This window comes from Mastacembelus armatus, chromosome 6 (assembly GCF_900324485.2).
Source record: "Mastacembelus armatus chromosome 6, fMasArm1.2, whole genome shotgun sequence".
NCBI lineage: Eukaryota > Metazoa > Chordata > Actinopteri > Synbranchiformes > Mastacembelidae > Mastacembelus > Mastacembelus armatus.
Genome location: NC_046638.1, coordinates 22,449,569 through 22,467,528, shown reverse-complemented (window position 1 = coordinate 22,467,528; position 17,960 = coordinate 22,449,569). Strand labels below are relative to the sequence as shown.

Sequence of the window (17,960 nt, the reverse complement as noted above, 5' to 3'; positions counted from 1 at the left end):
TCAGCTTCACAGTCCAGTGAGAGTCCTGACACACCTGGGCAGGATGCACTGGGTGCTTTAAGTTAGAGTCGGTGTTGTGTCGACGCCTCTCGTTCCTCCTCATTACGGCAGTGTTTGTCGGGAAGGGAAAACGCATCTCAACGAGGGAACAGACACAACAGCGACGGTCTGAGTTGGCATCATGGAGAGAGGAGCAGAGAAACGGCAGAAAGCATCCCGAGAGCCCGACTCTCCTCGTCACGTCATCACGTCCTCAGCAGCACAACGTAAAGACAATCACTACACTTTCAACTTACCTTCGACGCCACAGTCAGAAGGATTCAAGCGGTCCGAGCTGTTGTTTTTTAGAAACTCATTGACCAGGAAGCATTTTGTAACCGCTGTTTGCATCCGTCCGTACCCCTCCTCTCTCACACATCTGGTCCCGGAGCGGAAGGAGAACCTCCCATCCATGCAGCTCCAGCTGCGCTCTGCACACCCACTCCACGGCTGTTACCACTTTGACATGAGCCCCGGGATTCCCTGCTGGTTCTGACTCAATGGTCCTTCAGTGTCTCTGAAGCTATGGCTTTTAAAGAAACGATAAACGGAGGGCGCCTTTCCGGTGTTCCCAGGTGACATCATCGCCGTCCAGCGCGTGCAGAGTTGCGTAAAAGCCTCGTGCTAGTCGATGTTAATGAATAAATAAATAAACGAAATAAATAAACAACCTGGTTAAAGATGAGGGGAAATGTCATGTCGCATTCAACCAGATATGAATAACAAGACGTTGGAAATTCTAACCATCATCATAAAGCATAGAGGTAAATGACTTACAGAGTCAGCCAGTCTAATGCAGTGAATCACCAGTAATAAAAAATTAACTATATTGGTGAAATTGATTCTTAAAGTTTGTTTCTTTATTGTACAGTACAATATAATCATTTCTGTGACACATATCCATTTCACTCTGATCACTCTGCTTTAGTCTGATATTTGTGTACTTACTGTATTTTAACAGTGCTGTGCAAAGCTAAACATAAAAAAACTAATATATGAGAAGAAAACCATTTCAGCATGTTGTCATCTTTAAGCAAGTCAGAGAAAAGGCAGTTAACTGTCAATAGCTACAGATTAATGGAGCTTCAACATCAGAAAAACTGACGTTTAGCAGCCCATGCCATTTTATGATGCGTGGAATAACAGCTACTCTGCCAAGCTGTCCCTGACTCTGTTTCAAGACTTGCACTCAGCATCCCCACACTTCCATGTCTATAACTTAAATACTCTGTGCTCACATGCAACTATCAAAGCACAAAGGTGTTTCTAAAGGTCTGCAGGCTTGCTGATAACCTTCTGGAAGATTCAGCAAGTGAAAAATACAAAAATTGTATTTATAGTGTAACAGCAGATACACTATAAACTGTGACATTGCTGCTCTGGTGTAGGCCCTAATCTGTCCACTGGTATGAGACAGATACATCTTGGCTGTAGGGAGCTTTGTTTCCCCAAGATTAACAATGGTGGATTTATGACTCTGAAGACATATTGTGTTTGGACATTTTTGCTCCAGTAAATATGTTCACTCTTCTTTACACATCCTGAAATAACTCCTCCAGCGCTGGAGGAGAGGTTTCTGCAGGGGAAGACATTCAGCAACCAAACCAGGCATGTAGCCAGCGTTGGTACTTGTATGCAGAAGCAAATGCCAGCAGAGCTGCCGTCACTGCAGAAAAACACAAAGCTGCTGAGAGAAGGAAGGGAAAGACCGCCTGGTCTCTGTCCATCACTCCACCCCCTCTCCCAAAACATGGATTCTGCTTCCAAACAATCTCATCTCTCCATCTATCATCCATTACTGTTTTCAGCAGGTTATCTTAGAGGCAGCCTGAGAGAGGGCCATCACTATTGTAACCATTCCAGTTCGTGGATGGAGCCAAAGGCTGTAAAAATGAAGACCGATAGGCCTTTCCTTCCAAGTCCAAGATTTAATGAAGAGGGTCACTGGGGGGAGACGGTTATCTAAGCCAAAATTTGGACTCAGGGATGGACCCACCAGTCCACCCCACAAAATGTTAGCTAAGTGTGTATTTTTAAAGAGGAATAATTGGCTTTCAACACGGCTTCCAAAGAAGACAGAGGAAAACACAAGTTGAGTGGAAGAAGAAGAATAGTCATAGAGGGGAATGGACAACATGAAGAGCCAGTGTAAAAGGGGTCAGAGACAGCAACAACAGACTGAAAAGAAACAAGAAAAAGCAGCCAAGACCACTAATGTTTTTCTACCAAGTTCATTTTGTCGCCTAGTTCTTTCCCCAAACTCCAAAATACACTATTACATCACACAGCATGGGAAACTTCCCCAGACCAACACAGGCTCAGAGTGTCTCGCTTATCTTTCTCCATGGCCGCAGAGATATTCATCATTAGTGGAACATCTCTCCAAAACAACACAGTGTCTGTCTTTAATGACAGAAAAACATAACCATAATAACTATACAGTGGATTCTGAAGAAATGTAATTATATAGCATCCACTGTCATAAAGAGTCCAACATATTAGTTACCATCTGTTGACAAAAACCTTGCTGGGATCAAAGCTTATTTTTGCTGTCTATTTTGTTAGGATTGCTGAAAAAACAGTAGCCTAAATATATGGCTATTCACTTCAAAAATAGTAAATAAAATAGCTCAACATGACCTCAAAACCAAACTATCATTTCACACTTTCCTTAATTGTCTATGCATAACAGATGAAAGCAAATTCATGTCTTGGAAAACTCTGAAGTCATTTTGATGACCATTGCTCATGAAAATAAAATGAAAACACAAAAAGAAAATAAAAACACACTTTTATGGCAACCACAAACATGTTTTATTCACATGAACGTATCTTTCACAGAAACAAAAACTTAGGGGACTAAACAACTTCAAGGTTTCCTTGGTATTCTTCAACTAGAACTGTCTATGACTGGGACCATCTCTTCTATTTCATGGTGCGCTACCTCTGAAGTTGAAGCCCCCCAGAAATTTCGGCATGTTACAATTAGATAAATCAAACAAACAAACAAAGTTGTGTGGCTAAAGCAATATGAAAACAAGGTGAATAGAGTAATGGAAGGCAGGGCTCACAGCCGGGAGACACAGTATGGACTGAATCACGGAGAGTGACAGGAACCTAGATTAATCACAACCAAGAGTAGCTGTCCTCAGCTAAATCTACTTTCCGCTGCAGTCCACAGTGACAAGAAATGACAAGAAAATGAGCACAGTGCTGGTTGTTACAGGGGGGATACAGGGTTTTTTGGGGTTAGCCAAGCAGCTTCACTCCAAATAATTCCACTAGTTTCCCAAGGTGATATAAACAAACATCTGTGTTGATGAAGTGGCATGCTGATCGTCTGCATAAGCAGCATCCTCCCTGCATAGGCAATTATCCCACTGTATATTCTGTGGTAAGCCAGGTCCTTCTGATGATGAAAACACCAGAAAGACCACAGATGATTTTGGATTATCATGGTCTTTTCAAGTTCTCTGAACATTTCCACATTGCAGCATCAGCTTGGCAATAAACTGAGCAGTTTGCGGGGAAAACAAACAAACAGGCAAAGAGAAGAAAAAAAAGAAAAATACCTCAATTTCATTAGTGACCTTCAGTATTTGTTAAAAAGGATTTCTGACTTGATTGCTCATCAGACTGTATGCATTAGTTGACCTCTTATGTTCCACTGAGAGTCATCAGACCATGCTGTGGGGCAGAGTTTGAACCAGAAGTGGGCTTTCAGGTGGCCACAGAGGTGACAATCTGGACCACACTGTTATTCTCTCCCTGGATGGCACCTTGGATGGCCTCTTTCACCTCTATGTCTGCCTGTAGGGCCGGGGTCAGTTGTGCAGCCTTGGACACATGAAAGAGAGAAAAACATAAACAATAACTAAATATCTTGGTGGCACTAACTGGTGCAATTGTGGCAATGCTGCAAGACAGCTGAATTCGTTTCCCGCAAACTAGGAGATGAAGACTAAGCCATACAGCGGCCACCCCTCGCGTCACTGTGGGAGACAAACCACAGTGAAAGCACCATAGATGGAGCAGAGGAATGAGGAGAGATTAGAGAAGAGATATGTCGAAGAGAAGAAAGAGGAGGACAGTTGGTGAAAGGAATGAGAAAAGAAGCAGAGTAGCAGGTAGAGAGAGGCTTGACAATAGATGAGCTATTTGTGTTTTAATGCTCTCAGACTGTCTCAAGACAAAGAACGGTATTGTGTGTGTAAAAATCCCTTAAAAGATGAGAGGCCTGGACCTGGATGATGACCACGAAGAGTGACTCACTCCTTCCTTGAATGCACGCCAAAGCTTCCCTCAAACACACCTGCAGCATTTAATCTTCCCTCCAGCCCAACACGCTGTCACCAGTCAACAGTGCTGACTGGAGCACAGCTGCACCACAGCAGCAAACATAACGCAACGACACATGAGGCTCACAGACTGCAACCACTGCCAGTAAACAGGCCAAGTAAAACTCATATGGATCCAAGTTTTTCACTGAGCTTTTGAAACACTGAACATGTTAAAATGTCATAACACTGGCCTTGCTCTCCATTTGGAGAGCGTGAGCGATAATGGATCCATTGCATCTTATATTCTCCTTCCCCCAACAGTAACTGTATCAGCAAATGTCCTGTTCATTTTTTGCGCTTAAACCAGGCTCTGAGTAGCCAGTAGTTATACATGAGCCAAAGATCAATCACACCGATTTCAAATTGAGCCACAGATTATCACCGACTGCTAAGAAGCCCCTTGGAATAAAAAGCTATTACTGTATCGCCCATACTTCATCTAGTTCGTGTAATGGAAACTATTATATGAGGGAGAGGAAAAATGCAAAGATAAATAAATACAAAAAGACTAAGTAATTTTTCAAGAACTTGTATAAATGTTTCCGTATGTCTGGAAACAGATGAGAGCAACTTTCTCGCTTCGCACTTTTGATTGATTCAACACAAAAAGAGAGTGCTAACCCTCTGTTGAACCCAGGAATATAGTGCATGGTGTAGTAATCATTGGATATGCTCAGGAATACACAAATAAACTATGTTTCACACTGATCAGTTTGTGTATGATCCACACTCAAGACACTTAATCAATATAGGATGTTATAACTACCTCCATGCTCACAGGGGAAAGGAACCAATTTCCTAGACAGCTACACACAACAAAATGCAACACATGGGAGAGGGCAACATCTTAAGTCCAAAACCTGATGCGTGGCTGGTCACCACATTCGCGCTCTGTCTTGCAGGGAGGTGAATATCAATCACACCACAAAGTCTGCAACAAGATCCTTATGAGGATAGGACTGGTATTTTAAATAGCCATAAATCATTTCAAGTTTTCTGTTTATATTACAAGAACATAATAAAGACCTGACTCACATCAGGACTAGGGGGTATCTACTGTATTATGTGACCTGATGGAAAGAAGCAAAAAAAGAAAATATGATGTTCAACATATGTGTGGAAAACAAAATCGGAGCAAATGAAAAACTACTGTCCTTTTACATCCCTCAGAGAGCTAAACTGACCACTTCAAAGGCTGCTGTGCCATGTGCCTGTGCACCATCCTGATTCCACATGCGCCTGTTGCTCAGCAAACTCAATCATCAAGGGATTTTAGGCATTTTACTAATTACTATTCTCTTCTTTGCAGCACTCTACTCTACTCTACTCTACTCTATTATGTTAAATTACTGTTTCTCCAAACACCTGTCATAATGACTGAAAGCTAAGTGCATTTTACTTAAGCAAAATAATAACAGTGGAAAAGCAGACCCATTGTACCTATTAGGAGTTTAACTAAATTGCGTAAATTACACTCGTATTTCTATTTGAACATTATAGTAATTACAAATTAAATATTACAGGATACATTTGGCCTCATTATGAAGCTGATCAAACCATTGCAGTAGAAAAGATGGCAGGTGTCTTTGGCTGCCAGTCAGCCTAAGGAAAGATGTATATGGATTTTTAAAATGATCAAATTTCTATTGAAAAGTTCTGTTTTAGTTGGAGGGAGCAGAATTATTCAGTACAAAGACAATTAGCCATTCTTTTTAAATAGCATGTATTTTTCAGCTTTAGGTAGAATGTACTTTTGCTTGTGTGACATTTTTTTATTTAAAAAAAAAATGCAGTCTGGAGGTTTGGCACAGGCACAATAAACCACTGTTCTAGCTGACTGAGAAACAGGTAGACAGGTAACGTGCACTAACTGGTCATCAAACAGGTGACATCTACAAGCTCCAAGAATCATGTGGGCAAACTGAATGAAATTGCTTCTGGAAGTCATATAATTCATATAATGTTTTATTACTTGGTTGTTGGTATGGTACTCTCCTGTTTGCTGGGAATGACAAAGATTTGAATTAGCTGCAAAAGTAAATTTGTGGCTGAGTATACTACTCAGATTAATGCTGCCACTAGCACTAATTAATGCTGTCTGATAAAAGGTCTATTGGATTGAGGAAACGAGGTAGGGAACACACATTTATTACTGATTTGTTAAAAACAACCAAGAGTAGCTGTGCCCAGTGAAGTGGGAATGATTTAGATTAGAACTGGGGTCTGTTTCACCTCAGTCGATAGTTGCATACTTGGCATGCTACCCAGTTGCAATCAATCTGTCTGTGGACATGTGTGAGAGCCTGTAAGAGCTTGTGTTTGTGTGTGTCTGTTGTTTTACCTGTACTGTGGCTGCGTGATCTGCAACGGGGGCTAGTTGGACGTACTGCACTTGGATGTCAGCAGGGAGGGAGGAGCCCTCTACTGTTGTGGCCCCTCCATCAGCCGAAGCCACTGCTATCAGCTGAGCTCCGCGTAGCACCTGGGGCACACAAAGAGCAGGAGGACGACATTTGTTAACCATTACTGACATTTTCTGTCCATTGTAAACATCAGCAGGCAACTGACAACTCTTTGCTGTAAAAGATCTGAATGACACCCTTCTCATCAGCTTCATCCAGCCAAGTTTAAAAAGTTAAAATCTGGCTGGCTCTGCAACGACCTGCAATACACAGTGCTGGAAACAAGAACCAAATAAAAACAAACAGCAGAAAGCTTCATTTATGTCCTATCCGATGTGTTTATGTTCTTTTATTGATTACAGCCATCGCTGTGTACAATCACGCTGTCACATAAATGCATCAAGTAACTCTGTGGCAAGGAAAGAGTCAAATAAACATTTCATCCCAGCTGTTCTCGCTCCTATGTATCCCACCCTCTGTTTATACATCATGTTGGAGAAGAACTTTATGGTCCATTCTGTTCAATTAGATCTGAACAAGTTTTGATTTCCTGGGCTCAATAGTATATGATAATTACCACTCATTTTTGTTTCACATAATATCATACTTACAAAAAGAAATAAGAGGAACTGGCAGAAAGGAGTTAGTGAGACATCGCAGGAAGATCCTAATCTCCCACAGTGTAAAAAATCAATAGCGGTTTCGACGCACTAATTACAGAGCAATGCAGCTGGGTATTCCTATAGTTTGTTGAGACTGCTCGTTTGGATAGACCTTAACTGCAAAATGGTCACAATTAAGTGTATATGCACTTACATAAGGTCATACACACAGACACACATGCACAGTTAGATTAGCAGAGTTCTGCTGTTAATTTGGATAGCATAACTCCCATCTGACAACAGACATACAAATTAATGTACAATCATCCTGTCAGCACAAACACAAAGAAAGACAGATGGAGGGAAACATTCACTCAGTTTTTTTGCTTGTGCATGTTCATTTTAATCAGACAAGGGTCAGAGAATCCTCCAGTGTGGCCCAGGGCTTCCCATTAGAAAGCATCTTAGAGGGAGGGGTGATATACTGGTTTCAATTACAAGGCATTCCTACATGAACTCACAACATGGCCTCATTTATATTTTTCCCAGTTTCAGAGTCTTAGACTGCCCACAAGCCTCTTCAGTGTCTCCTGTCACCCAGGTTTCATATGTGTGTTGTCTTTGTGTGTTTCTGTGCAATGTCATGTGAGGCCTCCGTCTCCAACTCGGTCTTCTTCCAGCTGCAGCTGGTGCTGGAACTGGCTGGGGTATGCTCAAATTTTAAGGCAGAATATGCCAGCCTGCAGAAAAACCGAAACCTCACAAACCTCAATTACAGATGATGTCTGTTGCCCCCTAACCCTTCCAATCCCAGAGTCCCACATTGCCTCCTAAACCCCCCGTCCAACCTTTGCTTTGAAGTTATGAGCTAGCGACGAGCCCCAAAGGTTCAGTTAACCCCCCGCTACCCACTGGTTTGCCTCGTCATCTAAGACACTTTGCCAGTGTCACCACAAAATCTGCTGTCTCATCACCATAATGCAGCAGGCCTGGCTGCCCTGATGGAAGCTATTAGTGTGAGAAGTCTGCCTGACTCACGCAATCAGACAACTAGGACACTAGGGGCACAGACAAGGTTCGAGGCTGGATGAGTTAGACTCTTAATATAGCAGAAGACTTTTAGAAGTGGGTCAAATGAATCACAGCATTAGATGACCCATAAAACATTCCTGATCAATTAGAGCATTAGCCCAGATGACTGATGTAAGCAATCAGTTAAAGGAACACTTCTACATCTTTGGAAGTAGATGTATTTGCCTCCAAAATGTCAAAATCCATCCCACCAATACCTCCATTTAATATGTTACCTTTACACAGAGCCAGGCTAGCTGTTTCCATCTCTTTACATAAGATGACTAGCTCTTCTGGCACCAGCAAATGATTGTATTTCCCAAAATGTCAAACTGTTCCTTCAAGGCACACACTTACAGTATACAAAGAAAGCTTCAGTCCACAGAGACTAGATCCATACCAACAGACCTCAGTCAGTCATTTAGAACAGTGAGAAACCAAACACGCATCCAGCTGTTTAAGTGTTACTTCATGGCAGACACTCTTAGAGATGCATCCGGATCTCCTGATTTCAGTGTTATTAGGAACCTAATGTGGTTTCTGCCAAGTGCTCATCTGTCTGCAGCCATATGTATTTGCATGTGTACATCAAATGCATGCACATGATGGAGTATATGGAGTATAAGGAGTTTCAAAGGATGCTATGGTTGACACTTGAGATCATAAACACTTGTCTCACCCAATTAGATTCTCAACTTCCATTTGAGAGCAGTTTACATTCTCAGCTGTGAGGAGCAGCACACAGAGGCCTATAAAAGCATTTGTAGAGTTGGAACAGTGTGTGAGATCGCAACAGCGATTACACAGGAACTTCTCGGGTCCACATCCTGTCCCACGACTCGCTTTGTCAGAACAACTTGCTTCCACTGTTTGGGTGAAATATTGACAAGCTTGACTTTGAGTCAGTCTCAAACAATCAAACACTGAATCTGCTCAGAACGTTTACTCCCTATTAGCATAAATTATGGATTTTTTTGGTCCATGATTACCTCAAGGTTGGAAGTTCAAATAAAACACTATAAGCACAATGACACAATTCTGTGAATACTGATGATAATTACCTCTCATTCAGCTAATAGGACATAATCATCATTAAGCTTGTTGGTAATGATGCATAAACAAAAATAATTACAAAATTGTATCAAGGAGGTTGAACATGATTCTGCTGAAACAAAAAAAAAATGAATATTGCTAGTAGAAACAAATATACAACAAGGTGAGAGATACTTCAGGAAGCTTTCTTGGAGCAGACAAGTCCCCTGACACTGGGAAATCTTTACATTTTTGCCTTGATTGCTTAAGTGCATCAGTTCTGCAACTGGAAAGACTCAAAGTGCAGCCCAGTATATTAGAGTTGATGTGGTGATCTCATTTTCTTGGAAACAGGGGTCATCAGCTGGGACTGCAGGGATTGTGCATTACTTATTGTTGACCTCAAGGTCTTAGGGACTGGACCCTTAAATAATCAACACTAGCTAGCTGGCATTGCTATGCAGGAGGGCCAAAGAGGACTATGGTACTGTAACACAGTACAGGAAAGAGGAACGGTGAACCATTAAGAACATAATAAACTCTCTACAGGCTTTACTAGCTGCCATGGCCTTGAGAAAAGGGGAACGAAAAACGGAATCTTTTGCTGATGTTGTAATGCTGTCAGTAATAGATCCAGGACACCAAAGAAATACAGCACAAGGAAAGGAAAGAGAAAACTGAACAACAGCAGCAGCTTTATGCAAAAAAACATTCATGATATCAAGACTGACAAACAGCAACCAAGTGGAGAAACAAGGTTTTTAACTGAGCTCTCATCTCTACTTAATTGAGAATTTTAAAATGTAGTTCTCCTTTTACATCAAATGGAACTAGTTACACTTGAAACACGAGGACTTGGTTGCTCATAAATACAATACATCCTTGATCTTATCTCTGTCTTTTTAACAGCCTCTTTAACAGAGTTATGCATCAATAAAAAAAAAACTTTCCCAATGCACATACTTGTTGCAGACTGGCATCAATTCCCAGGCTCACAGGAGGTCTGAGTTAAACTCAGCTGTGAATCGGATGAAACAATGAGTCACCCACTTAGCGTGTATGTGTGTTTGTGTCTGAGTATGTTTTTAAAGCTTTTTCTTTACCCCCCTCCAGTCAAAATATGCTGGAATCCCCCATAACACAACAGCCTCCTTTTACTACTTTAAAAAGAGAAAAAATGATTATACACATAAGGAATACCTTCTCTTCTTTCAGATCTGAAAAAAAGACAAGACAAAACAAAACAGGGAAATGAAAAAAAGAAACATTTGGACTATGAGTGCTTGGAACTTCCTCTCAGCTTCACAGCCGTCAACAACATCTGCAACTGCCAACCCCAGACAGATGTCCAAGCAGAAACACTAGCTCTGGGTGGAAAGGTGGGGTGGGAGTGGAGTGGAGGACAGAGAATTAAGGCCTGGCTGTGACTTGGCAGCAAAGATGCCCATAGACACAGCGGTACTTTGAGTGCTTGTTTAGTGTAGAATGGGAAAATGAACACACTGGCCTAAATATGTCTCATTGCAGTCATCCACTCTCTTAGTTACATATGCCTTTTATTTTACCACTGAGTCTGAGGTCTGTTCTCATTTCAGCTGGGACTCAGTTCACCATATGATTGAACAGTGATACAAATCAAAGAATGTCAGATAGCTGAAACAGAAGCCAAAGAGTATCTTGCGTTGTTCCTCTGTGTTTTCTGAATTCTCTCACTTGTTTGCAGTTATACCTTTAGGTCTTTGACAAGAGATGCTGCCATACATTACTGTTATGTGCATCTCCTGTCCACACATATTTGTTTGAAATACAAATTTGTTATTAATACCATGTCTTTCAAACCTTTGGCCTTGCAACCTGGGCCACGGCTTCAAATCTCCACCCACACCCTGACACTGTTTCTACAAGAGAGCTCAGCACCTGCATCCAATCAAACCCTCCCTTGCATCCTTTGCTCTGTAACTCCCACCAGCAGATTGAGAACCAGATTCAGACAGTGCTCACAGACGTTTTATGACAAAACCAGCTTGACTTGAATTCTGATCCAGAACCAGCAAATCAAAAGTGGGCTGATGACAAAAATAACAGCTGTAATTAAGAACTAGGCCTCTTAAAAACAAAAAAGAATATAATTCCACTGAAGGTTTTCTCTGTACTCTAGCACAAATCCAAACTTGGCCTGCCTAACTGAAGAAGGCATTTTTACAATGTTGATAAATTTCATGATTTAAGATGATGACTTTATCGTGTTTCCAATTATCTTGTGTAATGCAATGGAGCCAAAGGAGATGATATACACAGGTTGTAAAACTCAACTAACAAAATACCACACTGCACAGAATACCCATTGTTAACAACTCATTTAATCTCGTGTTGAATCAGAATATATGAATACACATTGATTGAGACCTAAACTTTGATGACACCACTGACAAGTTACTGGTACTTGCCTGCAAATATCCCAAAATGAACAAAAATGCACAGGAAAGTAACCCTTAAGACTAAACTTGTCCAACTGACCAGAGAAGGATCTTGTAAACAGTACACATGAACCCCAAACAACCTCCATTGAAGAGAACACAGTGAGTCCCAAACCCAAACACGTGCCAAAAATCCAAGTTTTACTTCAAATCTCAGATCTCCCATGAAAAACATCTGTCATCTTACATCAGCATGTAGCCACTGGACTCTAACCCAATGAATCATCACATCTATGAGATACAACCACTTTTACTGCTGCCTGTAAACTTATCAAAATTAGTTAAAGAACCAGACCAAACAGAGGACTTTATATCAGGTAACATCCTTCTCAACCATCTCTCTTGACCATTCTGGCATAATTATACATGTAATGATCATGTTAATGTACAGAAGAATGGGTGGTCTGAGAATTTGTTTTGTTGGCATTTTTAACTTTCTGCTGTCATAAACATTTATTGTTCCCCAACTGCTAGTCATGCTGTTTGTTTTTCCAAAACACACTACTATACCTAGTTCACTTCATGTTTCTGGTATGTATGCAGGAACCAAAAAATAAATAAATAAAAAAAAACAGACAGACAAAAGCAGTCAGAAATCAGGCTACACGTCAAGATTAATTTGGACCGCTGATGTCAAATGATGATCTTGTGCTTTTTTTCTGAACTGAAATGTGTGTTGAATTCCTTGATTAAGATGTTTACTTGACAAAAAAAGTACCTTAACCATGTTACAAGCAACCCAGGTCAGTGACAACTCACTGTACTGCTGTGGCAGGACTGGAGTGACACTGAAATACATGTAAAACATCTGGCCCCTCTTATTTTCACAGCAAGTCACCCTGGGCCCACAAAGACAAAAGAAAACACTAGTGGTAGTAACCTCTTCCTCACACACTCACACACACACGCACACACACACCTCCAGAATTAAGGACTCCCTGATCTGTGACTCTTTATCTCCCAGCCATGATGCCACAAGTACACAAAGCAGACCAATACTCCTTTGAAACTGGATCCACCACTAAGCCTTTAAATCCTTGAGTGCTTACTTATACTAAACATTGGTCATAAAATATCTTGTTTGTATCTTTTCATCTCATTTCTAACCTCCTTTCCTGCTGAAGAATCTGAAGGACCCTTTCAACAATAGAAACAACATTCTTGAGCATAAAAGAGAAAGGACAACTGAGCAACTGGGGTCATGGGCCAGCAGTCCAGTACAATTCACACCGTGATTCTGTGAGGTTAACTCTACAGATTGTTCAAGCATCCACTTTGTATGTAGAAACAGTAAATACATAAGATAATGTCCAAGGAAGCCAGACGTTTCCTGAAGCTAACTGACAGCAGACATCAAAAAGTTGATACGTGCAAGAACATCAACACTTGCAGTACAACATGAGTTCAGAGGTTAAAACCCACTAATTTATCTATGCCCTCTTCATTTCTTCTTTATTACTTAATTCTCACTGGTGTCTGTCTTTGGACCTCTGTTCTTACCTTCTCCTTCATCAACTCATCTGTATATCACTCTCCCTCTAAGCACCATCAATCAACTACACAATGTAATGTCTGTATTTTTCCTGGTCCTGGGCGCTGGTTCTATGTTGAAAGGATGGCCAAAGGGACCAGTGCTGAGCTGGATGCTGTTCTGTGACCCAGTTCCCACATTGTCCATGAACAATACTGCTTGGGAGGATCCAACAGATGCACCATAACATGTGCTGACAGGAAGAGGTGGGAGCGGTTCAACTGGAGGGGTGGGCGACAAGCTCAGAGTCTTGACAATCACATCTAAAGCCCAGACTGGGCAGCATTCAGGTCCATCATCAGGGCATGACATAGGCGGATGACGGGTTCTTTAAATTTGATAAACTTTTATAGCTGTCTCTTGAGATGTGCTAGATTGTTCAGACTAACACGCTATGGGTTTAAACTTCGGGAGAGTCCTCTAAAAACTGTGAGCTAACTCAGCAGTGGATTTACTGCTCTTCTGGAGGTTTTATTGGTAGATTATTTTTATTTTCTTCTTTCTCATATTTACAAAGAAAAAACAAGTGGTGGTGGTGGAGTGTGGGTGTGGATGTGGGCTTGAGTGGGTTGGGGGGAGGTGGGGTCTACTGCCGTTCTGGACACATTCTATTTGCCTGAGCTAGCAGAGGGCACAAACCACTTTGTTTTTATGTGGCACCTGGTACCATGCATTTAAAAATATGTTTTTGACCGATTCACAGCTGAACTGATGTTGCCATGAGTGGGACAAAACATCTCTTAGAGACATGTCCCTCTCTGGTTTTCTTCTCCCCATGTTTTTTTCTTTCTCCCTCCTCCCTATCAGTCACTTCTTTCATCTTAAAACCATCCACTGGATCCACCAAGAGAAGGCACTAGATAAGAGGCTATGACAGAGAGGGAGTGCAGTAAAAGACTAGTTATTATATAGTTTAATGGGCCTGCCTTCTCTTCCGTCTCCATGAGAGAGATTTTATAGACCACTGGAGAACTTTAGATTCAGTTTTGTTCAGACTTTTTTGATTTGGCAAAGTTAACAGTAAGTTCAGGGCTCAGTTTGCACAAACTGACATGGAAGCAAATACACAAACATCTGCAGCCAAACTGCACAGATTCGATGTGTGTATATGAGTAGAAAAATACACAAAGTGCAATGTGAGATCTGTGTTTTCTGCTCATTGCATGCAGTGAATCTCCAGTGGCAATACAGATGATTATGGGTGGACAGAAGTCAGACAGTGAGGTCAATCTGCTGCCCTCTCAACACTTAAACTTTATCTCTTAATTACAGACACTTCAGTTTATTCAACCAGGGGTATTTCTTTAACAAAGGCAGGAATCCTCCTACTTATCTCTTACTGAAAAATGTCTAGTGTAAGTTGATTCACAGTAACCAAAGCATGATTTAGTTTCAGTCATTTCATATATATATTTTTTTTTGCCACAAGCAGTGACTGCAAAATATTTTCATTTCTTATCACAGAAAGGAAAAAAAAAATTACAGCATTTTCAGCACGAATGCAAAACTTTGTATTGAAAATGCCTCTTTTCTATTGTCATATAGCCAATAAACACAATGCATTTAATTCTCAAGTCAGAAATTCAATACATGAGACAGTTACTTGTGACAGAAAAAGTGCATTAGAAAGGCAGCACAAAGCTGCCCTGTGGTGAACCTTATGCTCCTAATAAACAGACAAGAAACTAAAACAACTAACTAAACGAGAAGGGTGTGCCAAATTTTATTTTCCATCATGTAAAGTTGGCCCTGTTAAGCAAAACTAGCAGCTGTCCCAGTAACATATTTATTTACAGTAGTGCTTGTATCCAGACATAGCTGGTGTGACAGCTCCACATATATATGAAATCTAAAAAACACTTGAGCCATGGTACCTCAAAATGAGGCTCTAACAATGGAAATCAATTGGACACATACTACAGATGGACACAAAATAAACAATAGGCAGAAAAGGAAAACATGCACAGCAATTAAGAGACCCTGACGGAGACACAGAGTGTAAAAACATCTGTGTGAAGCTGTTAATCCTAAGCCACAACCTCTCTTTATTTACATAAACATCACCAGGTTTCAACCTGAGTGTAAACATCTGATAATTGCGCGACAAAAAGGGGTAACAGCAAATACAGAGCAAACAAAAGATAAAAAATTAAGAGTCAGATAGGACATGAAAGGAAAATTGCCTCTGAGAAAGGAAGACAAGACACAGAGCTCCTGTGTGATGAATTGCGTAGGCTAGGTTACACTAACATAGCCTACGCACTACCCTGCCAGATTACAAAAACACTGACATCATACAAAGCCCTATTTGATGTTGGCCTCTCTGTAAACACACAAATTAGACATTTAAGAAAGTACACATGAGGATTATGTCTGATCTATATTGTCTTTGTCTGTGATTCTTAACAAATTCTGTCCAAGATACACTACACCAATCACGATAAAGACATAATATGTCATTTGTAAGCAACCATATCTGGTCAAAGAAATGTATCTCTTTGAATAAGTTCTATCACTAATGTCATACTTGTTTGGATCCTGTTTCCCTTACGTGTCTCTATGCTCTTTCTGGGACTCATCAGATTTAAGAGCTGACCTGAGCTTCGCCTGCCCTCTGCTCCATGAGAAAATGAGTATCTACAAATGCTGCCACTGCAGTGTACCACTACATGTGTGTGAAAAGCTCGACCTGCAACATGAGGTTTAAAGAATAAGTCACTGTGTGTTTGTTTTGGAACTTTACACATATCATTTTGCAGACTCAAAAAGTATGAACTTAAGAAAGGGAAAATAAAAGAGCTTTTTATTGGACTAGTCTCCCAGACGCTGCCAAGGGAATAGAGGCCTTTGTACAGTTTTTAGTTCTCACATCCTGGGATCCAGTCCTCACTGTAGTTTCAGAAAGTGCATCTGTTAATGCATGTTGTGTGTGGCATAACATACATACTGCATAACAGTTTAACCAGATAAGGCTGATGTACACTGTGAACTGATATGAAAACCTGCTGGAAATGTGTATTATAGTGCAAGAACTAAATCAAACTCTGGCTAACTGGCTAGCACTTGCTCCAAGATCCTAGAGAGAGATAGGGGAATGCTGCTGTCAGGTTCCGAGACCGGGTCATCCGAGGACATAAGCAATGCATGTGTGTTTAGGAAGCGTGTGAGAGAGAGAAGGAGCATGAGGATGTGTGGTGACTACCTCAACCAATTGAAAACACACACAGCGCCCAACAACCAATATAACAATACAAACAACAAAAAATCCTCATAGGAAACAGATGCATTCACTCATTACAAACATGCATGTGTACAGACAGCCAATAGGACCTTGAACCTATGAGCAAACTGAACAATTAAGCTTCTAAACAATATTATATGAAGAACTAATCATCTGAAAGCACATGGTTGCCAGCAGTGATGGCCAAAATTTTAAAATACTCCATGTGGAGAGCAGGTGATGACCATCATTAAAATGTAGCCTTAGAGGTCAAGTAATTCCTTAATTCCCAATGCTATTGTAATCACATTACTACTTACTGGCTGGAACAAAGTAAGACATTACTTCAGAGAGAATGAGCAGCTTGTTACTTATATTCTTAAGGCTCTTCGCTGGCATAATACTGAGGGAAAAATCTGCTTTGTTTTATTCTGGCTTCAGTTCAAATGTTTCCAAAATGTGAGCAGAGTGTATGTAACTGAGGCAACCAAGTGGCAAGTGCAAGGTCTGTATTTAAGGCACCAATTCTAATTCTGACTACAGTAGTAATGTGGTTTTACTGGGGGTTTAAACACAATAGCCTACACAGCTGTTTATCTGGTGTTAAAGGTAATGATGAAACACTGAAATATGATCCAGTAAGGCCAGTTGAAATACTGGAAACATTTACTAATGTCCCAATTACGTCACTAATGCAGAAGTTGCAATGAATAGTGTAGCTACTTAAACAGCCATGTGGAATTCATTGGCTTTGAAAAGGTAAACAATAATCTCAACTATGGATATGTGTAGCATTTAGAAAGAAAAAAAAAATCTCCTTATTAGCTGCTACACAAAAACACCTGTCGCAACAAAATAACACAAAACATTTCAACGAGCAGACAGGCAGCATAAGAAAGAATTTCCTTTCCTAAAGCCTTAGTTCTGGATGAACATGGTGAAATCATCCATGTGAAATTATGTGTGTGTCTTCAGGCGTCCATATGTGGCTTGCACTGTCATCACAGGCCGACTTTGCTTTGATCGAGACTAACTTGGATGTGAGAGCAAGGCACACAGAAACAGGAAGGACCTTTGGTTCAAATTATCCAAGGCAGTGACGTAGAAGGCAAGAGGGATGAGCAAAAGTCCCAGGCAACAGCAGAACAAAAAGAGCATTGTATACATGGATTGTTGGGTTCATTGTTAGGACTGTGTGAGTGTACATTTCCAGTTAGCAAATTATTATCATTATTATTATATCAAA

The 17,960-nt window shown here is 40.8% G+C and overlaps 1 protein-coding gene across 1 annotated transcript in view; it reads right to left on the bottom strand.

Moving 5' to 3' along the window:
- Positions 1–2,829: 2,829 nt before the first annotated feature.
- Positions 2,830–17,960, bottom strand: part of banp (BTG3 associated nuclear protein) — a 30,313-nt gene continuing 15,182 nt past the window's right edge. The window contains exons 12-13 of the mRNA XM_026310391.1: positions 6,721–6,861; positions 2,830–3,876 (exon numbers count right to left, since the gene is read on the bottom strand). Coding sequence (XP_026166176.1) covers positions 3,760–3,876; positions 6,721–6,861 — 258 coding nt within the window. The 3' untranslated portion in view covers positions 2,830–3,759. The remainder of the gene's footprint in view (positions 3,877–6,720; positions 6,862–17,960) is intronic.